Genomic DNA, 18,537 nt, shown 5'->3' on the forward strand with positions numbered 1-18,537 from the left:
TTTCTGAATTCTGCATTGTTAGGTAATAAGCCCCATGCTTGGATGCAGCCTTTCCTATGTTCCCTGTTGGGAAAAGAGAAGCCAGCTCCCTCTTGGAGTAGAGAGGGAAGGAGAAAAGAGAAGTACAAACCACCAACACAGTTTTTACTTTTTAGTGGGCAGAATTTTGCGAAATGTCAGATTGACCCGTGGGGCTAGAATCTTCTTCCGTACGGGGAGACTGTGGTACCAGTGAGTGTTGGTCGGGTGGTTCATCATAAGCAAACTTCCATGGGCCAGCTGCAGCCTCACCACCTCCACCTTCCGGGTGGGCTTTTTCCCCCGAGAGTCCTTATGCCGGAAGAAGAAGTCTCTGCAGGCCCCAAAGGAGACAGAAGCTATGGGGCTCCCGGGAGCCAGTTCTCGTTCATCATCTCGGTGCTCACCAATGTGGTCACAGCCGTCTTTATACCTGCAGTGAGAACACAAGCCCAGTTTACAAAACAGCCCTCTCCTGGGACCCGCCAACAGGGCAGAATCCTCATTTTCCCCCAGCGTGACAGGTGCCAGGAGCAGCCCCTGCTGTGGGTCTGTGGGGGCTGGAGGGCCTCATCTGGGTCCACAGATGAGCCAAGCCTGAAGCACTTCCACTCGATCTTGTCCTGTTTGATCATGTGCTTTAAAATGTAACTCACCAAAAGCAGCCAAAAACTCGTCTTGGGGTTTTCCCAGTTCATGTATGTAAACCTTCAAATGGTTTCTCCCCTACTTAGAATAAAAAACCCTGACTCCTTGCCAGTTTGGCCCCTGCCCGTCTCTGAGCTCATAATAGCCCTCTCTTCCTCCCCTCATTTGCTGCTCCAGCAGTTATCAGTGGGATTTCCGCTCCTTACACACTCCAAGCCCCCTCTGCTCTTCCTCAGGATGTCTGTGTGGCTTGCTCCCTCATTCCATGTAGTCTCAGCACCTCAGGGAGCCCTCCGCTAACCACCTTCCCCTAAACTCAGGGTTGGTAAGCAGGGCAGTTCTGTCCCCCCAAGGGACGCTCAGCAGTGTCTGGAGACATTCTGGTGGCTGTGACTGGGGAGGGGATGCTCCCGGCATCCAGGGGGTGGAAGCCAGGGAGGCTGCTCACATCCTGCAAAGCACAGGGCAGCCCCGACAACAGAAGTATCTGGCCCAAAATGTCAGAGTGTTGCTGGTGCGAAACCCTGCTCTCAACTCAGACCCCTTCTTCCTGGCCATTCTTAGCAATATCAGCCTGTTTAATTTTCTTTAAGACACTTATCAGCGTCTGAAATGATCTTGTTCAACGGTTTGTTCATGAGAGAATCACCTCTCACTTCCGCTGTGGCGTGGCCTCCACGAGGACCAACTGCTGATGCTCTCCTGGCCACATCCCTGCTGCACTAAGGGATCTGTTGTACAAATGAATAAAATATGGTGGATCTTATCTTTAGGGAACAAACTGAGGGCTGGAGGGGGGCTGGGTGGGGGGATGGGGTAACCGGGTGATGGGCATTAAGGGGGGCACATGATGTGATGAGCACTGGGTGTGATATGCAACTGATGAATCACTGAACCCTACATCTGCAACTAAGGATGTACTTACTCTATGTTAGCTAATTGAATTTAAATTAAAAAAAAAAATGATGGAATCCTAAACTCCCGCCTTCGGAAGAAGCAGATTTATACAATTCAGTCCAGTAGCCTAAAAAGGAAAAGGAAAAAACCAGGTAGAGTGTCACCTGTTGACAAGCACAAAGTTGAAGGTCTCTCCTGTCACCATAGAAACACGATCCCGGACGTGCTCTAGAACTGGGATCCAGGGCTTTGGAGACAGAGTGAGGCCCGAGAACGTGTAGGTCAGCCCCGCGTTGCCATAGGTCGCTTGCTTCCTGGGCACACTGTGCCACTTCCCGAACACCTGGATCCTGGCTAGCGCACCTGCGCAGATAAAACACGGCAGCTCAGAAGAGCAGGCAGGCGAGTAGCCCACACGCTTGCTCCCTGAGGATTCAGGATCGAAAGGAAACTGAAACAGGAGTAACATTTCACTTCCTGACCAGGGACAGAAATCACTGTGGCTTGCCCAAAATGTTCACGTAAGAACAGTGGTTCTTGTCCTACACTTAGAGAAACACGCTCTTGTCCAATTTTCTTTTTTTTTTTAACACTATGCTTTAATTTTAAGCCTTAACTCCAGTAGAAGCATAATAAGAGGCTGAAATGCAAGCAAGCTGAAGTCAGGCTACACGCTAGGGTGATTCTGCCAACCATGGGGACTAAGGGTGTGGGGCCCCCAAGAGAGATGAAACCAACGCAGTTAAGGCTGTGGGCTGGGGTCTCCCGTGGGCTTCTCTCTGCCTCCACGTGCGCTGCCACCTTGCAGCCGTTCTCAGCGTGTGCTCCCGGACCAACAGCATCAGCAGGCCCTGGAAACAGCCGCTACACTGTGGGGGAGGGCTCCAGCGATCCCAGTTCTCGGAAGCGACAAAGGCCCCCCCCCTCCCCGGGGTGATGCTCAGAACCCCCGCTGTGGGGGAATTACCTGGTTATTTGCTGTCTCTCCTACTAGACCAGCTGCACTTTAGAGTCATCTGGAGGCTTTCTAAAAACACTGCTGCCCAGGCTGCACCTCCCCCCCGCCCCCAGCTACTCCGATTCAGCTGGTCTCGCCCAGGCTGCACCACAACCCCCCCAGCTACTCCGATTCAGCTGGTCTCGGGTAGAACCCAGCATCCCTTTTGTTTTTTACCTTTCCCAGCCTATTCTAATCAGCAGCCAGATGGCAAATCATTCCCAAGTCTGTCAGCTCCTGGTGGGCAGGCAAACTTTTCTCCAGTTTCTATCCCAGGCGCCCAACATGGTGCTCGGCCCACAGATGCCCAGAGAGTATGTGTTGAATCAGTTAATGAAGTCACTGGTTCAGATTTCCCCAAACACAGAGCACTAGTTTTGTCAATCAAGTCTTCAACACACACCCCGAAGTCCTCGGCTTACCTGTAAAATACTCCACTCCTTGCTCCAGCTCCTGGAAAATCTTGTCCGCTTCGGTTTTGCCAAACAGGACTGTGTAATCACAGCTCAGGCCCTCGGCTCGGATGTGCCGCCAGCTGGGGCCGGCCAGGGGGCCTGCATTCCCTGGGGTTTCTGCCCTGGGCCTCTTCCTGCTGCTCTCCTCGTCTCCTCTTAGCCCTGCTGGGCCTTCTCCACTCACCTCTCGCTCCCTCTTTCCCAAAAGGCCCCCTAAAGCCCCCTTCACCAGGAACCTGTCCATTCTGTCTCCCTAAAGCACAGGCCTGGGAGCCAGCTGCAGGGCAGAGAGAGAGATTGCCCAGGCTCTGTCCCAGATGCAAAACTTGGCTTGGTGGCCAAGGGGGCCCACAGAACTTCTCCTCAGTGTTTTCAAGTTCCCACTTTTAACACCATATCCTAGAAAGGAAGTAGAGGATGTTGAAGTTGAGAGGGTCGCTCAGGATGTCCTGGGTCCCCCACACCTGGCTATGTATCACAGTCAGCTGGCTGGCTTGCAAAACCCCAACTGCCTGCATTCTACCCACCAAGCACCTGACCTTTTCAAGAAAGCCCACCCTGGCACACCTGGACAAGGGAAGGGGTTTGCCCAAAGTCACCCAGAGAAGCAGATTCCCGGTCTCCTTCCCCCCCCGCCCCCCACTACTGACCGGCCCTCCCACGCCAGTATGCCCTTGGGTAAGTATAGTGATCCTCGAATGGCTAGGATTCAGAATCTGATACCAAAACAGTTACACGTGGTCACACGCACGCCGAACTCCGATAGAAAATAAGGATTGTGACACCGAGCAGGGGGCGGGGGCTCTCTCTGACACCGCAGACTGCGGCCGCGCCGCCCCGAGCCCGGCAAACACCGGAGGCGGGGCTGGCGGGAAAGAGCCAACACCGGGGCCGCAGCGTCACTTCCGGGTGGATTTCGGGGGGCCCGCTGGGAAATGTAGGCACCTCGGCGGAACAGTGCGGTGAGCGGCTCCCTGGCGCCACCTGTTGGCCTCCTAGGCGCGCTGCAGGCACTGCAGGTTTTCCGCCCAGCCACTTGCTCCCTGGGGAGGTGGGCCACCCGGTGGGAGCATGACCCCATGGCTTCTGTATTCGTCTCCACCCGTCGGGCTGTGTGGTTCTTGCAGGTCGCTTACCGTCCCTGGGCTTGCATAGCTTCCCCTGCACAGTGGGGGCTATAAAACCTCCGCGGCGAGAGCACTGTGAGGATTAGATGACAGGACGGGCCAGGAATGCTTTCGTGCTCCAAACAAATGTCAGATTCTGTTACTGCTCCTCATTTTTGTTGACTCTCTGTCTCCCCCAGTGCAATGAAAGCTCCGTGGGATTCGGGGCCTTTGTTTTGAATCTTCTTAGTGCACGGTTGTGCAGATTTTGACAGAAGTACACAGTTGTGTGACCACCACCATGATCATGATCAAGAATGGTTCTGTCACCCCACAAAATTCCCCCAAGCCTTTTAGTTAGAAACTCGCCCTCGCCCGATGCTAACCCCCGAGCCCCTGGCCACCACTGAGCAGTTTCCTGTCCCTATAGTTCCGTCTTTTCCAGAATTTTTTTTAAAGATTTTATTTCAGAGAGAGAGAGCTCAAGCAGGGGGAGCAGCAGAGGGAGAAGCAGGCTTTCCGCTGAGCAAGGAGCCCGATGTGGAGCTCGATCCCAGGACCCCAGGATCACGACCCCAGCAGAAGGCAGACACAACCTACTGAGCCACCCAGGCACCCCTTTTCCAGAATTTCTTATGAATGAAATTATACAATAGATAGCCTTTGGGAAGTAAAGATAAGGGAAGTTCCAAAAGGATTTTCATATGCTAAAGAGGACTCACAGGATACCCGAGGCCTTGCCATTGTCAAACTAAGGTTGCTTTTCCCTCTAGCAAGGAAGGCATTAACAAAGACCGTTTGGAGCTTCCGGGAGGAACATTATACTCTGCCTGCCTCAAGTATTTGTCAGCAAGCTGCAGGTTCTAAGGACATTTAATTTTATCTGTTTCCTTCTGCCTTTGTTTCCCACCTCATCTGCCCTCAGCAGGGTTCAATTTTGGAGATGGAGACAAACAAGCAAAGAATGCATAAGATAATTTTAGATAGTACAGAAGCTATTGTGTGACCAGCTAGAATGGGGGGTGGGGGGTGGGCAGGAGAAGGCCTTTCAGAGGAAGGGACCGGAGTTGAGACCCAAAGCTTACCAGGTAGGGGGACAGTGCATGCAAGAGAGTACAGGCCACACAAGGGACAAGCTGGCTATGTCAGTCACCTCACAGTAGTAAGGGCTTGGGTTAGAGGGAGACAGCTCTGCCAGCAGGGTAAGAAGCTGGGGTTTATTCTAAAATTTGGAAACTGCAGGGAGGATTTTTACCTGGGGATTACCATGATGTAATTTACATTTCAAAAGGATCACTTTCCTAAGAAAGAGGAGAGCAGCCAGGGATTGTAGCCACGTGATGAAGAGCAGCAGTTGAATCTGGGATTTATTTTGCAGATAGAACCAAGAGGACCCACTGTCGGTTTGGATGTGGGGAGGGAACGCGGGAACAAGAAGGATGGCAGGTGTACCGGGGTTGCGGGGGTGCCTTGAAGAGGATGCAGACTTAGGAGTTTAATCTTCAAGACCTCAGTTAAAGTCTCCCTCAGACCTTACGGGTTAGGCAAAACGCAGGACCGCACTTGGCGCTAGTTTACTGCCAGTAAAATAGGTTGTGAAACTGGATAAGAGCAAAACAAATGGCTGTTTTAATGCTAATTTCCCTCCCACAACAACCCCTCGGAGCAGGTACTTTTTTCTCCTTTTCACCCGCGGTAGAGGTGGAGGGACGGGCCCCAAGGCAGGGGTGTGATGGCTGAGTACAATGAATGAAAGAGTAAACACAGGAGCTAACGCACCCAAGGACCCCGCCTACCACCTGAGGCTTCCAGCCCCACCTGGTCCCAGGGGCGTCCCCCGCAGCTCCTCTGGCACATGCGCACTAGGACCCCCGCCGCCCCCCACCGCCCCTGGCCCCCCGCCCACCCCCCGGACGGAGCATGCGCGGGCCATTTGGCGCCAATTTCGGACCGCCGCAGCTGGCGCATACCGCGGGTTCCCCGGGCAGCGCGCGTCCGCTCTCCTCGGCTCCGGGATGATCGGCCAGAAGACCCTCTACTCCTTCTTCTCCCCGAGCGCCGCCGGGAGGCGACGTGCCCGCAGTCCCGAGCCGGCCGACCCGGGGGCCGGCGTGGCGGCGGTAGCTGAGGAGAGCGGGGATGCGGCGGTGAGGCGCGGCGGGGACAGGGCACCGGGGGCAAGGGACGGGGAGGAGGGCGACGGGCCCCGCTCGGCCGAGGGGTTGCAGGGACGCGCCACCGACTCGGTAAGCTGGGTCCCTGCGTTCAAAGCGGACTGCACGTGTTCAAAACAGCCTCTGCCGTTCCCTGTTGGCGGCCATTCTGAGGGGCCAGCCAATGGAGATGGACCTCGGGGCCCACGGCGCCAATCAGAGGCGAGGGGGCCTCCCTGCTCGGCCCGCCGTCCAATCAGAGGGGAGGGAGGCGGCACTCACCCCGGGAGGTTTTTGCCGCGAAAAGACCACGTGGGAACGCCGGGGGCGGGGCGCCGGGGTCAGGGCCTCCCTTCCCGCCAACGCCGCGGGAGACGTCGCGGGCTTTGCTCACCGCCCGTCTACCTGCTGCAACTTAGAATTCAAAACCCGGGGCAGCGGTTCCTTCCCGGACCCGACTCCCAGAGTCCGCTTTTGCTGCGACTTGCCGCGTGGAGGCTGCAGCCCCGCGAATGGGCGTGCTCCGCAATGGGCCGTGGGGTTGGGGGCGGCAGCTGCTGGCGCCCGGGCGCGGCCCGCTGCAGCTCCTGACCCGCCTATGCGGGGACCACTTGCAGGCCAGCCCCCCAAAGAAGGCCCGGGCCGGGCAGGAGGACCCCGGCACGCCGCCCTCCTCGCCGCTGAGCCCTGAGCAGTTGATCCGCATCCAGAAAAACAAGGCCGCCGCCCTGCTCAGACTCGCGGCGCGCAACGTGCCTGTGGGTTTCGGTGAGAGTTGGAAGAAGCCGCTCAGCGCGGAGTTCGGGAAACCGTATTTCATCAAGGTAAACCTGGAGCCGCGGGCCCTTAGGTCCTGCTAGGATAGCTTGCGGAGAGTCCACGTTTGTAGGCTCCTGTATTCCCTCTCTTAAGTCCTTTTCCCGGTAAGAGTTAGGTAAAATAACAGCCACGGGGTTTGGCGTTCGTACGCTTTATTGAAGTTTTTAAAAGACTGTAAGATGGCATGGCTTTTTGTAAACCATTCAGCGGGTCTGCTCTCCAGGAAAGGGCGGCACAGTAAAACCGCAAACCAGACTGCTTGAAACCTGGTGCAGCCTTTACAAAAAGAGGGAGGGCCTGTCACCTAATAGGAAGTGAAAGCGGCGAGACCAATCCACGTAGACCCGGTCCAAACAAAGGGGCAGGGCACCGAAGCGGAGGGACATCTTCGGTGATCTGCAAGTCTAGTTTTTGTTTCTCGGGAGAATTTGGATGTAAAACGTGGCGGAGAGCCAGATAATGCTCCCCTTAGCTTCCACTGGAAGCTTCCTTATTGGATTCTTAACACTTGGCGGTGAGAATCTGATTTGAAATCTGATTTGTCTTTACGTCAGCTAATGGGATTTGTCGCGGAAGAAAGAAAACATTACACTGTTTATCCACCTCCACACCAAGTCTTCACGTGGACCCAGATGTGTGACATAAGACATGTAAGTACAGGTTGGTGGTGAGTTTTAGTAAAAAGAGGTATGGGAGTCAAATAGTATGTACCTGTTAGTTACCGACGCAGGCAAGTGCCTGTCCGTGGTGGAGTAATAAATAAATTAATGAAATCGTGAAGTTTGGCTGGCTATGTTTTAGCCTGTTAGCTTTCTAACTTGAAGCATGTGCTGTCAATGCAGCAAAAAAGAAAATATCTGTACATAGACCCGTGTCTGTATGCTCTAGTTTTTTGTATTTTATGTAATCCCTGAAACCAACGGCATACCAACGTTAGGTCTTTCTGTGGTGATGTTGAGGAAACAGGCATGAAGCACTGAGGTCTTTTGCAACTGGTTAGTCCACCCCTCACCTTAACTTGCAGCTCCCTATTTCTATCTTTTATAGTTGATGCTTTCAAGCTCTTGACTTCTGGCCCAAACAGTTTTACTATCCTGTTAGCATTCCTTTGCACCGGTTCATTCTATATACCGGCTGCTGGTTGGTCTGGTCACTTCAGTCTCCTGCTCAGAAGCTTGTTTATGGCTTTACACTCACTCTATGAACCATAGAAGCTGAACATGAAAATAGTCAGTCAGACTTTCCGGCCTTCCCTCCACCCCCAACTCTCCTCCTTCACAGCTGGATAGTGTGACAGTCTTCTGCCTGTTGAAAAGCCAACTAGATCTATCTACGGCATCTCCCTTGAGGCGTGTTGCCCACTACCTTTCTGATCTGGTTTTCCTGTCCAGGACATTTGGTTTCTGCTTATGCTGGAGATCTCATATTCTATTCTCCTTTTCCCTCCCTCATGTTGTAAGACAAGGGCAGGAATCCTGTGATTTTGTGCTATGTCTGTTACACCAAATAGAAGTGAAATAGGTGAATGACCCATGTGGATAAAGCTGCCACACTTAATACTTTGCAGACTTGACCATTTTTCACTTTCAAGCAAGAGCTTTGAATATAGCTCTTGGTTTTGTAAAGTTAAAGAAACTTAAGTCCTTTTAAATTCGGTACTAGTTTGTGCCTTGTTTGAGCTGTGGGTCCTGTTTTGAATACCAATCACCAGTGTCAACAGGGAGGAATAGGAGAGCGTGAAAGTGCTGAGGATCAGATGGCCCAGCGAGGCCTCTTTACAGAGAAGCAGGTGGAAGGAAGGTCGGGGAGGTGGAGTGGCTCCTTCAAGGTCCTCCCTTATCCAGGACGAGAACCCAAGAGCTGCCCTGCTGGGACAGGCTGCTTCATGAGGGAGAATCTCCTGCGTTCAGAGTGAGCACCAATGGTAGCAACAGGGAGGTCCACAAAAGGTTCCTGATGTCTGAAGGTTGGGTTTTGAAGGATATAGTGTATGTCGGCTACGGGAGGATTCTGAGAAGGAAGAAGAGGTGGGCAGGCAGCAGATCAGAAGGACTAGCTGTATCTTAAAACCGCCCGTGACCTTGATCTCATTACTTTCATTGCATGTTGCCACCTTCTCCATGGCCCTTTGATCTCATTCTCTTCTGGTTTCATCCCTCAGAGGATATGGGGGGAAGAGGCATCTTCCTATGTGGCTGGTAGGGAATTTGAGTAGCTTCCACTCATTGAAAAAGCAATTTGGTACATGCCTATGAAAATTTAAAATACACTTGTCCTTGGACCAGCACCTCCTATTTTGAGTCTGTTCCATGGAAATAAAAACAACAGGATGTAAAGAGTGTTTATAGAATTGTTTTTTTGTGATGGAAGAAACTAGGAAATAAGCCAACTAGCTGTCAGTGACTGAGCACTCTGGGCATTGAAGGATGCCTAAAATGCATGATGTGAGAACCACAAAAATGTAGGGTCATGAGTACCACCATGAGTACTATATAACCCCAGTTATATAGGTAATTTTACAGGGTTGAATCAGGAAGGGGATAGGGATGAGTGGAGACAACGAGCCACTTTGTGTGTTTCTGGATGGTTGTACTTGGGCAAGGGCATATTTTTGTAATCTGAAAAATGAAGGAGGTGGACTTATTTTCACACACCTGCATCAGAGAAGGAGCAGGGCTCTATAGCAGGTGATGGAGTGAAGGATTATTTGACAGTGGAAAGTAATGGGGCCCAGTCACCCACTGCCTTCTGGGGGTTCTTAGTTTGGGTCGGGGAGAGGGGGGCTGCCTTTCTCATCATCGTGGTCCTTTGTACAGGTTATCAGCCAGGTGTTTGTTTAACCTGCTCGTGCGACAGTATTTAATTTCTTGGCACCTGGTATTCACAGGTGAAGGTTGTCATCCTGGGACAGGATCCGTATCATGGACCTAACCAAGCCCATGGGCTCTGCTTTAGTGTTCAAAGACCCGTTCCACCGCCACCCAGGTACGATTGCTTGACAGATGGCCCGGGTCCAAGTGTGATTAGTTTCAGATGTGTACTTTGCAGGTTCTAGGTACACTTGTTGGGGGCACGTTCAGTAGCCTTTGGAGCAGGATTTCTCTGTCTTGTTACTGTTGACATCAGGGGTTGGGTCTTTGTGCAGGAGAGGTTTTGTTCTGTGCACTCACTGTAGGATGCTGAGCAGCATGCCTGGCCTCACCCACTAGATGCCGGCAACACTACCCCCGCCCCCAGAGAGCGCTAGTAAAATGGCAATGAAGAATGTCTTTAGACGGTGCCTGAAGTCGCCTAGGGGGCAAAATCACCCCTGGTTAAAAACCACGGCTTCGGGGAATTTTATAGACAACATATGTGAATATAACCAGTACAGAAACATACCAAACCATAAATATTAGTTGAGAGGTGGTAATTCCTGGGCTGATGTACTTAAATCTTCCAAAGCGCGCTGTTCCTTAAATCTGAGCCTAAACCAAAATAAAGATCTTTGGCAAGGTTTCCTATCAGAAGGAATGACGGTGCGTCCTCATAAATCTGCGAGGTTCTTGCCGCTCTCCCCTCCAAGGGCTGGTGGCTCAGGCTGTGATCCTCAAGTATGTTGGGGGCTACTGAATTTTCAGAATTGTGCTCAAGATCCCGTTCTTTTTCTTCCGGTTTGTTTTCAGTTTGGAAAACATTTATAAAGAGCTGTCTACAGACATAGAGGGTTTTGTTCATCCTGGTCACGGAGATTTATCCGGGTGGGCCAAGCAAGGTGAGCCAACCACTCCTAGATGTGCTTTGGACGGATTTCAGCACACACTTCTCTTATGTCCTGCTGGCTTATGTTTAGCAAAGAACATGAAGAACTAGAGCACTCACATAAAATGGCTGCGTTTATAGAAATAAAAAAAAATGTATCCCCCTTTTTATCCTCTAGCCAATGTTTTCTTTCATGTTTTAATCATAATTCAAAAGAGAAAAATTTGTTTCTCAATATTATTTATTTTTAAGTTTATTTATCTTTAATATTTACACCCAACATGGATGGGGCTTGAACTCACAACCCTGAGGTCGTGAGGTCAATAGTCACATGCTCCTCTGACTGAGCCAGCCAGGGGCCCCTTGTTATTAATATTTTAAATTTACCTGCTAACTTTGACCATTTAGGAGATGGCCTCGCCTTTCTCATTTCAACACTAGGGCTGTGTTTTTTTGTGTTTAATACCTATTTACAGGTGTGTCTTTCTCCCTTTCCTCCCTCCCTCCCTCCCTCCTTCCCTCCCTCCCTCCCTCCCTCCCTCCCTCCCTCCCCCCTTCCTTCCTTCCTTTCTACAAATGAACTATAACCAGGATAAGAAAAGAATGTTGACTGTTTGGTTTCTTATGGTTGGATTTTTGTTTTAGTGAAATGTTTCGGTTTCCTTTTGTTATCTTCTAGGGTTACTTAATGTCACATGGGATATACATGTATATTTTTAAGATTTTATTTTGAGAGAGAGAGGATCTCAAGCAGACTCCCCACTGAGCACGGAGCCCGACATGGGGGCTCACTCTCACAATTCCAAAATCATGACCTGGGCCGAAATCAAGAGTTGGACGCTTAACCAACTGGGCCACCCAGGCGCCCCTTGGGATGTATTTTTAAAACAACTCTGATGGGGCACCTGGGTGGCCCAGTCGTTAAGCGTCTGCCTTCGGCTCAGGTCATGATCTCAGGGTCCTGGGATCGAGCCCTACATCGGGCTCTCTGCTTAGCGGGGAGTCTGCTTCTCCCTCTCCCACTCCCCCTGCTTGTGCTCTCTCTCGCTATCTCTCTGTCAGATGAATAAATAAACTCTTTAAAAATAAATAAAACAACTCTGATGACACATGTAAGGCCTAGTCATTGATACCAACTCAGAAGATGATGAAATTGCAGAGATGAAAGGACAGTGCTCTCTGATGTTGCCCAGAGGCACCCACCAGTCGTTGGGATGCTCTCTCTGGAAGCTGATTTCAGAGGGCTGCACTGTGTGTGTGTCTTCCTCTCTGTCTCTCTCTCTCTTTTGACTCATTTGCCTCTTAACCTGTTTCTTTGGTGTGTGTCCATAGGTGTTCTCTTACTCAATGCTGTGCTCACGGTCCGGGCACATCAGGCTAATTCCCATAAGGAGAGAGGATGGGAGCAGTTTACTGATGCGGTTGTGTCCTGGCTAAATGAGAACTCCAGTGGCCTTGTCTTCTTGCTCTGGGGCTCTTATGCTCAGAAGAAGGGCAGTGCCATCAACAGGGTATGGTGGTTTTGTTTTTAAACATTTTATTTTTTTGTTTTTATATATATTTTTTATTAACATATGTATTATTTCTATCTGGGGTACAGGTCTGTGATTCATCAGTCTTACACAATTCACAGCGCTCACCATAGCACATACCCTCCCCAGTGTCCATCACCCAGCCACCCCATTCCTCCCACCCCCCCTCCTCCAGCAACCCTCAGTTTGTTTCCTGACATTAAGAGTCTCATAGTTTGTCTCCCACTCTGGTATTGTCTTGTGTTTTTTAAACATTTTAAACCACTTTAGAAAATACTAGGAATCCCTGCGTGTGGTTCTGGAAAACCCATGGCACAGGGTGAAATTTATTTTCCCTAAAGGCTTATAATGAGGGTCAGGTTTCCCATTGAAAATGAAGCAAAATTCAGACATAGGAATGATGAGTTGCATGTGAAGAAAGCAAAGGGCCAACTCCTGATTTAATAGTTAGTACTATAAGCATACAACACTTGCTACATACATAGAATGAGAACGGCCTCCACTCACTAAAACAGACGGTGCAGTAAGCGAACAATAAGGCAAGGACCACACCCCCCACGTGCTCCTCTGCTCCTTCTGTGTCCTTACGGAAGTACCGACCTGCCTGGTGCTGAGATGAAAAACCAGAAGCCATCCTTGAATCCTTTCCCTCATTCCCTTAGACCTCCTCCGCCAGCAAATCCTGTCCCCTTACCTCCTGAGCACATCCCAGTCCTGCTGCTCACTGTTGACACTCCTCACACTGGAGTGAGCCACTGTCACTTCTGTCTAGGCTGTGATAGACCGGGGCTGAGGGTTGGATGGAGGACAGCATGCTGGAGGAGAGAGGTGGGGGGTGGGGGAGGCAAGCATCCAAGGTGAGCCTTGGTCCGGGCTGCTGGGAGACACAGGATTCAGAAGGGAGGGGCGGGGAGAAGTCAGCGAGTATGCAGCGCAGTGAGTGAAGTAAAGGGGTTCGGTGAGGTCACCTGACAGTAGCTCGTGTGACAGCAGGAGGTAGCTGGCCTGTCGGGAATGGCCAAGTGGACTGAATCCCCCACCCCGCATCTGGCATCACACCCAGCACTTTCCCTGCAGAATCTCGCTTAATGCCTCATAAAGTATTAGAGTGATAAAGTTGCGGTGAGTGGCGGGGCGGTGAGTGGCGGGGCGGAGATCGGAGCCTGCTTACCTTGCTCACCTAGGGGCCCGGTGGGGGTGTATTCAGGTTCCACGCTGGCAACCCGCTCCCAAGTCTGTCCACTTCTCCATTTTCTTTTTTTTTTTTTTTAAAGATTTTATTTATTTATTTGACAGAGAGACAGCGAGAGCAGGAACACAAGCAGGGGGAGTGGGAGAGGGAGAAGCGGGCTTCCTGCCGAGCAGGGAGCCCGATGTGGGACTCGATCCCAGGACCCTGGGATCATGACCTGAGCCGAAGGCAGACGCTTAACGACTGAGCCACCCAGGCGCCCTCCATTTTCTCTTAAATGGAATTGGTTTTCATCTTATTTAGTCTTTTTTAAGGTAATAGGTTCACATGATTAAAAAAAATGAAATAGGATAGTAAGGTACGCAGTGAGAAGTTTCCCAGCCGAGTCCCCCCTGTTAAGTTGCTTCCCCGGCTCGGGTAGGCGCTAGCTTATAGTTTCTGATGTCGCCTTCCCGAGTCTTGATGTGAACAGCAGTGGAGTGTGAGTCAGGATGACTCTAAAGTTTGTGTGTGGATGAACGAGATGTTTTCAGGTGTTTTGAGGTAGAGAACAGTAGGAGTAAAATCTGGCACGAATGAACTAACTGCTAAGGTCGGAGCGTGGAGATAAGTAAGCGCTCCCTGGGAACTACCTGCTAAGGTCGGAGCGTGGAGATAAGTAAGCGCTCCCTGGGGTGCTCTCCCATCTCTGCATGGTCTGCGTAGCTCCTACTCAGCGTGTGTGTCGTTTTTATTCCTGAAGATGGTTTGGCTTGACAGGAAACAGTTGTAAGAGTAGCGTGATGATTAGGAGCCAGGTGCATGTCCAGCTGGGTAGCTTTCCCCGAGCACTAGGTCTGTGTATTCCGCTGCCTCCTTACCCGTGACCCCTCAGCACACCAGATACCACGCTTTCCAAGGTAGGTTCTCCTTTGCTCGTCCAGCCTTGCCACACTGGCTCCTGTGGATCCCCTGGGAAAGAGAGTACCACCACGTGCTTGTCCAGCCAGAAATCGGATAGCATTTGTGACCCCTTCCTCCCTCCTTTCCCCTCTTTCCCTTCTCCATCTCTGCTCCCCACCCTTCTCCCCTCCCCGCCCCATACGCTGTCAGGGCATTCCTTGCTGTCAGGGCATTCCTTCATAGCCTTCCCCTGCTCTCAGACTCCTCCTCACCTGGCCGCCTTGGCCTTGGTTCAGGCCATCACCTGATCCTGCTGGAGTTTCGGGTGTGGTCCGCCTGAAAGGCCCTGCCTTGGGCTGGCGGGCTGGGGTCTGGAGCTGCCTCTGGGCCACAGCTCCCCTTTTCCCCTCTCCGCTCCAGGCTGACTGGAGCACCTCGACCTCTTCTTGCCTCCCCTTTCCCTGCCTGCCTTTGAACATCCTGCCTCCCCTTTCCAGAGGCTACTCACTCATCCTTCAAAGTCCAGCACGGCTCACATTTTCAGGGGCCCGAACTGCATGGCAGGTGGCATGCTAGTAAGCACTCAACCTGTATCACCTCTCAGACTCTCACAATACACACGGGCATTGTTGGTTGCTGCACAGGATCTCCGTAAGCTAGGCGCTGTTAGATCCCCTTCACAGCCGCAGAAGGACGTGCGGCCTGGATTCATTGACTTCTCTAGGGCGGAGTCAGAACGGACCCAGGCCACCTGGATCCAGGCTCCGGGTTCTGCACCACACTGGGCTGCCCTCCTGGACTGAGCTCTTTGAAGACAGGGATGCTGTGAAAACAATTAGTTGGGAGGTGGTTTTTATTTAAATACAGAAAAGAAGAAAACAAACATGGTCCAGAGTCTTCCTGCTCCGGAAAGTACGGCTGACATTTAAAAAATCAAAGTGTTCTGTTTTTGTAGACCATTCAGGTAACACAAAAGTGCAAAACCGAAAGTAAATGCCTTCCACTCTTTCTTTACCTCACGGAACTACCATAAATAGTGTTTTGGGTCTTTTTCCAGAAAAACTTAGGCAATTACATTTTTTTCTTCCACTTGATATATTTAGGTTTTCCCTTATCAGCATATGTAGCTCAGCCTTCTTCTTCTAGTAGCCTTGTGGTGTTCCATTGTAAGAAGTTCAGAAAACTATTTTTAGCCAGTTGCGTAACCCTGGATTTAGATGAAGCTTTACCTGGTACAAGCCGTGCTGCCGCAAACCCCCTTCCACCTGCGTCTACGTATAGGTACACACATCGTGGGGCCCTTGAGCAACTGCATTCTTAGCAGTGAGGTTGCGGGGTCATAAGATCCGGGCACGCGGCCAAACGTGCCGCCCGTGACTCCTCTCCCTCTCTTTCAGAAACGCCACCACGTGCTGCAGACAGCGCACCCCTCCCCGTTGTCCGTGTACAGAGGGTTCTTTGGATGTAGACACTTCTCTAAAACCAATGAGCTGCTGCGGAAGTCTGGCAAGGAGCCCATCAACTGGAAGGATCTGTGACCCTGAACTGGAGGGCTGTCCTGGGCAGTTTTCTAGAGGCTGCTATTGAAATATTTGCCAGGAGCGGCAGCTTGACCCAGACAGAAGCAGCAAAGGCTCTACCCTGGCTGGGACCATATGGCTGTCTTTGCAACACAGCTTCGGCCTAAAACCTGACGTCACAGTATCTGGGAGAGGGTGGGAGGTCAAATACAGAGACTTCTTTTCTCTGTCACCTTTATGGAAAAAGGGGACAGGGGACAGAAGCACCTCTTGGTACAGTGGGCTGTTACTTGTTTTTACCTGGCAGGTTAGACTTTAGGTTGTAAGGTGTCAGGTGTGTTTATTGCCCCACCCCCGTGCCCCACCTGGCATTCCAGTTCTTGGCCAAGTACACTGTTCCCTCGATCCTTTCCCAAGCCCTCAGGCCCCTCCTTGAAGGAGGCAGGAGGACAGTTTGCAAGTGCCCAGAAGTTTAGGGATGAGAATTTCTGAGGCCTAATCCTCTGTGTGAGCCTTCACAGACAGGCAGAGGGAAGTGAGCTGGGGCTTGTGTTCAGTTAATCCTCTGCGTGTTCCTAGGAATGAACAGGGGAAGTTGAACTGGAAGAAAAAGAAGGGGGAATTTTTAAAATTTTTTTTTTAAGCGAGGAACTGCTTTTCTCCTAGGTGCATCCTGAGTTGGGGTTTTTAAGGCAGCATAGACTGCCAAAGGCTGTTTTTTATGGACTGAAATCACGTGGGGATTTTTTTTTTCCTGCAACATTGGTGAATTTTGCTGTTTTATAAAATACGCAGATGTATATATATGTATTTTGTAATCTTTTGTTGGGGAGACTGTCTTTGTTAGGTCTGCACCTTCATCCTTGATCCCGTTAGAGATGCTGTTGATGGGTTAGCCGGGGAAAGAGTTAACCCCGAGTTTGTTTGGAAATAAAAGATTGCTGGACCCCATGCCCTTAACGCCTGCTGCCTCTGTGCCCCGGGGCGTCTGCGGACGTCCTTGGGCCGCCCTTGGGCCCGGGCAGCTGGTGGTGGCCATGGCAACCATTGTGGGCCGGAAGGGCCACCCCCGCGCCGCCCCTCCTCTTTCCTCCCGCCCCGCCCCTCGGATGGAGCCGCCCACCCCTCCAGAGGCCGGGTAAGCCTTGGGCGGGTTCCTGGGAGGGGCGCGAGGACGACAGCAGCCCGAGGTCTGCAAGCTGACTCGCGCCCCGAGGGCCATGGCGGGGGCTGGACGCGGCCAGGGACCAATGAGCTCTGAAGGCCATTTGGGGCTGGAATAAAGCATTTCTCCGGGGATCATGGCTGTGTGTTCTGCCAAGCCCCGGACAGTGCAAGGGGAGCTTCCCCGCCCCCACTCTGCTAGTGTTTTCCAGACTCTTCTCTGGGACTCGGGACTGGAGGTGTGAGGCCAGGGCACTGGGAAGACGCCCTGATGGCCCACTGTCCTGCTGGCACTTGCGGGGTGGACGATCACGATCAAAGCTTGGACTCCCGTGGTGTGTGATAGAGAAGGAAGCCAGAAGTGAGGGAAGGGCCTGATTAACAACGTGCTGGTATTTCAGTGGGCGAAAGGAAAAAAATGCATCCAATGAGAAAGACTTGACCTCATTTCTTGTTGCGGGTAGAGATTTGAAAACCTTTTGCTGGAGAACATTGCTTCCCATGCAGGCCTTCGTTTTCTTGACATCTGGGAAGGAGGGTGTGATAACTGCATTGTGCGCATTGTGCCATCAGCAAGCAGGCTTTCACAGAAGGAGGGTGCAAGACAAGGGTGCCTTCTCAATTTGCCCTCTGGTAACTGTGGGGGCCTCCCTTAGACATTACAGTGGACTCCCTGACCCAAGGGAGAAAGGAAGGAATCCTATTGCTACATCAGTTAGGTTTTAATAAAGGCTTCTCTCCCAAGGCAGTGCTGCGAGTCGGGAGGAAGCTCCAAGCCCTGTGTTACCATAAATCATTCATAAAGTGAACTGATACGCATTTTCTTTCTTTCTTTTTTAGATTTTATTTATTTATGTGACAGACACAGCGAGAGAGGGAACACAAGTAGGGGGAGTGGGAGAGGGAGAAGCAGACCCGCTGATGAGCAGGGAGCCCGATGTGGGGCTCGATCCCAGGACCCTGGGATCATGACCTGAGCCGAAGGCAGATGCTTAACGACTGAGCCAGCCACCCATACGCTCCTGCTTTTTCTTTTTTAATACAATGACACATCTAGTGATGCTTTGAACAGAACACAGAGCTGTGTGTTAAGTGGTTTATGACACCACCCCTCCCCAAAAAGAAATGCAAATTTAGTCACTTGCTTTTAAGAAACAAGGCTCATTTTGATGAACTTTTAGCTACGCAGTTGTGGGTTTTCCTCCACGCTTTCGGATGTGCTATGATCACAGCACTAGATTTGCAAAAATGATTAAAAGGCAATCTTGGCCTTTTAGGATGGGGGTCAGCACACTTTTTCTACATAAAGGGTCTATATAATATTTTAGGCTCTGCAGTCATCCTGCCCATGAGAACCACTCTACTTTCCCTTGTAGAGACAGTAGCCACATGCAAAATGTAAATGAGCAGGTG

The 18,537-nt window shown here is 51.4% G+C and overlaps 2 protein-coding genes across 3 annotated transcripts; one reads left to right on the plus strand and one right to left on the minus strand.

Moving 5' to 3' along the window:
- Window positions 1-127: 127 nt before the first annotated feature.
- ALKBH2 (alkB homolog 2, alpha-ketoglutarate dependent dioxygenase) lies at window positions 128-3,890 on the minus strand. 2 transcript variants are annotated; one of them, XM_036085987.2, is made up of 4 exons: window positions 3,767-3,890; window positions 2,983-3,414; window positions 1,728-1,926; window positions 128-451 (listed from the first exon to the last, which is right to left on the minus strand). In XM_036085987.2, exons 2-4 carry the CDS (start codon window positions 3,257-3,259, stop codon window positions 145-147), a joined length of 783 nt encoding a protein of 260 aa, XP_035941880.1. In that variant the 5' UTR covers window positions 3,260-3,414; window positions 3,767-3,890; the 3' UTR covers window positions 128-144. The 2 variants fall into 2 exon arrangements, with proteins under 2 accessions (XP_035941880.1, XP_035941879.1); XM_036085986.2 differs by having other exon boundaries at window positions 3,666-3,890.
- A 2,231-nt stretch (window positions 3,891-6,121) lies between these two features.
- UNG (uracil DNA glycosylase) lies at window positions 6,122-16,911 on the plus strand. The gene is made up of 7 exons (XM_036085990.2): window positions 6,122-6,268; window positions 6,892-7,098; window positions 7,648-7,743; window positions 9,981-10,078; window positions 10,759-10,847; window positions 12,167-12,345; window positions 15,838-16,911. Exons 1-7 carry the CDS (start codon window positions 6,137-6,139, stop codon window positions 15,976-15,978), a joined length of 942 nt encoding a protein of 313 aa, XP_035941883.1. The 5' UTR covers window positions 6,122-6,136; the 3' UTR covers window positions 15,979-16,911.
- Window positions 16,912-18,537: the final 1,626 nt, after the last annotated feature.

Source organism: Halichoerus grypus, chromosome 13 (genome assembly GCF_964656455.1).
Source record: "Halichoerus grypus chromosome 13, mHalGry1.hap1.1, whole genome shotgun sequence".
Classification (NCBI taxonomy): Eukaryota; Metazoa; Chordata; class Mammalia; order Carnivora; family Phocidae; genus Halichoerus; species Halichoerus grypus.